Genomic DNA, 3,468 nt, shown 5'->3' on the forward strand with positions numbered 1-3,468 from the left:
TGGATAGTTGCTGATGTGCTACCTAGTTTATTGGATTCAGAAGGTATTGAAGCAATGCAGGGAGTAGTAGGTGTGAAGGCTCATATCCCCAAATCTGACCAAGTTATTAGCTATAAGATGGAGGAAGAGGTTTTATGAGGAGAATCCGGAGATTGTAAGGTCAGATCTGAATGCTTTTGGTTTGTGGGCTTATGAAAGCATAGCTGCTGTGGCAGAATCTGTGGAGCGTGTACGTGCAGATGCATCTCCAAGATTCAAGAAAATGGCGGGTGGAGGCAGCTTAACGGATTTGGAAGCAATAGGGACTTCTAATAGTGGTCCAAAACTTGCTCCATTGATCAAAATTTTACTTTCTAAAGGGTTGAGGGGTAATTACAATATCAGTGATGGTCAGTTAGAGCCATCTGAATTTGAGATTGTGAATGTGATTGGTAATGGAGTGAACCCTGTCGGATTTTGGACAGAACAGAATGGCATTTCGAAGGATCTTGCCATCATATGGCCCGGTAAAACGACGAACGTGCCTAATGGCTTGATGGGAGAAGGCTGAGGGTCGGAGTTCCTATGAACGGAGGGGTTAGTGAAATTATCAATGTTGAAAAGGATGCAGATGGTGTTGTTAAAGCAACTGGTTTCTGCATTGATGTTTTTGAGGAAGTTTTGAAGTCATTACCCTATGGAGATGGGCTTGCAATAGGGTATCTCTTTTTAAAATGTGAACTATGATGATCTTGTTCATCAAGTGTTTCTACATGTTTTTTTTTTCCTATTAATGTCTTGCTTGTTTCAGTGTCAAACTTACTAATTAATACTTCTCCAATGGCAGAATATTGATGCAGCTGTGGGAGATGTGACCATTACTAGTTACAGATCAAGATTTGTGGATTTCACTGTTCCTTATACAGAACCTGGACTTGCTATGCTCGTGCCAACCACGGATCAAGAGATAAGAGATGAAGAATGGTTGGATATTCATGAATTGGAACTCGGTGCAATTGCTCATGTACAAAACTCTCAATCTTGGTGAATCACCAGCGGTGGTTGACTCTAACAGTAATTATGACACTACTATTCATTGAAAAGTGATGTAGGCGGGAACAATCTTTGAAACGATAATCACCATCTTTAGTAAACAATTACATATCGATGCACATTTTTAATAACGTAACTACCATACACTATAATAAATATTTTGTGTTTTGTGTCTATAATCAAAGGACAACAAAGTCGAACTCACATCGAAGTTAAAAAAACAACACAAAATTGGCAAAGAAAGTGTATGAATATTATCCAACTTGAATTCGAAATGTATGAATATTAATAAAACTTGAATTCAACTTGATGAGGTAACTTGGATTGTAGTTGTTGTATATGGCACATATGAGCTTGTACCTTAGCCTCACTCATATCTGGAGTACAAGTATTTATCTTTTGATATTCAACGCAACGACCTGAAATATAGGTCATCAATTTGACGATATCGGTTGCACACGATCCTTGAAACTTTAACATTCTGAGACGCTCGTGTGGGCATCCATAAACACGCGATGGTTCATAGCCATAAATTTGCTTATATTCATAGTTGTCTGGGCATCTTTCATCATCTTCATACATATAAAACTGCATATATCCATATATGTAAGAAATCATAAAATGAGGAAAATATTATTTGACGACACTTTGAATTTATGCTAATAGTATACCAACCTTGAATGTGAACATCTGAAGATGAGGACATGCCGATATTATAGATGTTACCGGCACAAGACAGAGGTGCGCATGGACACGCGAAACTACAATGTAAAACTCCTTTAGATTAGGCATATAAGGAAGCTCTTCCCTTAAATGAATCTGCCAAATTAAGACAACCAGTGAACTATCATCAGCACCATCAACCTTATAAATGAAAAAATGTATTAACAAACCAAACAATGCTAAAATGCATTAAACAAATGATGATATGTAGCATAACATTTTCCTAGCTAATTATTATATGTATATTAAGAAAAAGAGTAAAAAAATTTTAAAACATAATGATATTTGGCTAATTAAGTTCAAAAATCATCCAATGATTTCTCATTTGAGATATCATACGAAATAATTTGAACAAATTAAAATTTCATAAATGCTGGTTTTTAAAATGGAAGGACAGACTAAAATTTCACAAAACTTAATGATTTTTCCATGCAATGTCTAACCTTAGGTTTTGATGAGATAAACAATACGAGTTTTTGGAGATGGTGGAGATGGGAAGTAAAGCAAGATACTGTTGAAGCAAAATTGGCCGCATTATATCTTAGATTTCCCATTTCAAGACTTGCTATGGCAAGTCTTGGAACATTCCTGAACCGTAGGGCGCCTGGTTTTGCTTTGGAATGAACTTCATAAACATCAGCAACAATTTCAAAAAGATGTGGAGCAGAAATTTCGATAACGAATTTCCTAAAGGTGCATTTATGTATCCGAAGAATCTCCAAATCGCCGGAGACATGAACATCAGATGTGAAAGACGATCTTGTGATATTAAGTTCCCTCAACATGGGACAACTTTTGAGGAAATAGGAGATGTCTTGACCACTCACTTTCATAGCTGTTAGAGATAGAGCCTTGAGATATTTCATAGGCCTCATCTCTCGCACCAAATCTTCTAACACAACCCCACACCTTTCACTCTTAATCATAGAGTTGAAGTTCAAATCCAATCGCTCAACTTGTCTCGACTGCGCGAATTCAAGCCATTTGGAGATTGTGCTATGTGCTGATTTGTGTACATAAATCGAAATTGTGAAGTCTTTAATAAAAGGGGCTTGATGTGATGCAAGAGCCGAATTAACCATTTTGACACGGGGGCACTTATCAGCACGCCATGATTTGGTATTGGTAAACATGGCGTCTGGGTCGTAAAAGTCGAGATTAGAAGTGTGCTTCCACGAATGCTGCCATCGGTGAGAAAGAATGCTAGTGGCTGCAGCTTCTCTCAAGGGTAGGAAAGATAGAATTATGTATATGATCTCATCAGGTAACTCACTGATTCTGTCATCCCTAAACCCTGATCCACGCTACATTATAAACCCACAATTTAGAATAGTAATCATCAATATTTCCTACCCTGATCCACACTACATTATAAAACCACAATTTAGAATAGCAATCATCAATATTTTTGAGCAATAAAAATCTAACCTTGATCTTTGTCCTCTTATTGCAGTCGGTATTGCAGTGGGTTCCATCCATCAATTTCGAGAATTCCCTAAACTCTGCTTATGCTTCGGTATATTGAGAAAAGGAAGACCTAATTAACATAATACACAATTATATATGTGAATGTTTCAATTTATAGAAGAGGAAAGACTATACATAAGGAAAGGTAAATCATTCCTAGAGAGGGACAGCGAGGGGGCGCAGAGGAGCGTCAATTGAGGGGGAGAGGGAGAAGAGAGCGCAGAGGAGAGAAATAAGAGAGTAGCT

General features: G+C 37.5%; 1 protein-coding gene across 2 annotated transcripts; it reads right to left on the reverse strand.

The window, feature by feature from the left end:
- Window positions 1-1,153: 1,153 nt before the first annotated feature.
- On the reverse strand, window positions 1,154-3,468 carry LOC125207073 (F-box protein At4g09920-like). Of its 2 annotated transcripts, none has more exons than XM_089060528.1 (4): window positions 3,184-3,468; window positions 2,199-3,049; window positions 1,708-1,851; window positions 1,154-1,620 (listed from the first exon to the last, which is right to left on the reverse strand). In XM_089060528.1, the coding sequence occupies exons 2-4, from the start codon at window positions 2,886-2,888 to the stop codon at window positions 1,318-1,320; spliced, it is 1,137 nt and encodes a 378-aa protein (XP_088916654.1). In that variant the 5' UTR covers window positions 2,889-3,049; window positions 3,184-3,468; the 3' UTR covers window positions 1,154-1,317. The 2 variants fall into 2 exon arrangements, with proteins under 2 accessions (XP_088916654.1, XP_047962232.1); XM_048106275.2 differs by having other exon boundaries at window positions 2,199-3,059.

The sequence above is a fragment of the Salvia hispanica genome, chromosome 6 (genome assembly GCF_029641045.1).
Source record: "Salvia hispanica isolate PSC_SH4W2 chromosome 6, Shi_PSC_v1, whole genome shotgun sequence".
Taxonomy (NCBI): Eukaryota; Viridiplantae; Streptophyta; class Magnoliopsida; order Lamiales; family Lamiaceae; genus Salvia; species Salvia hispanica.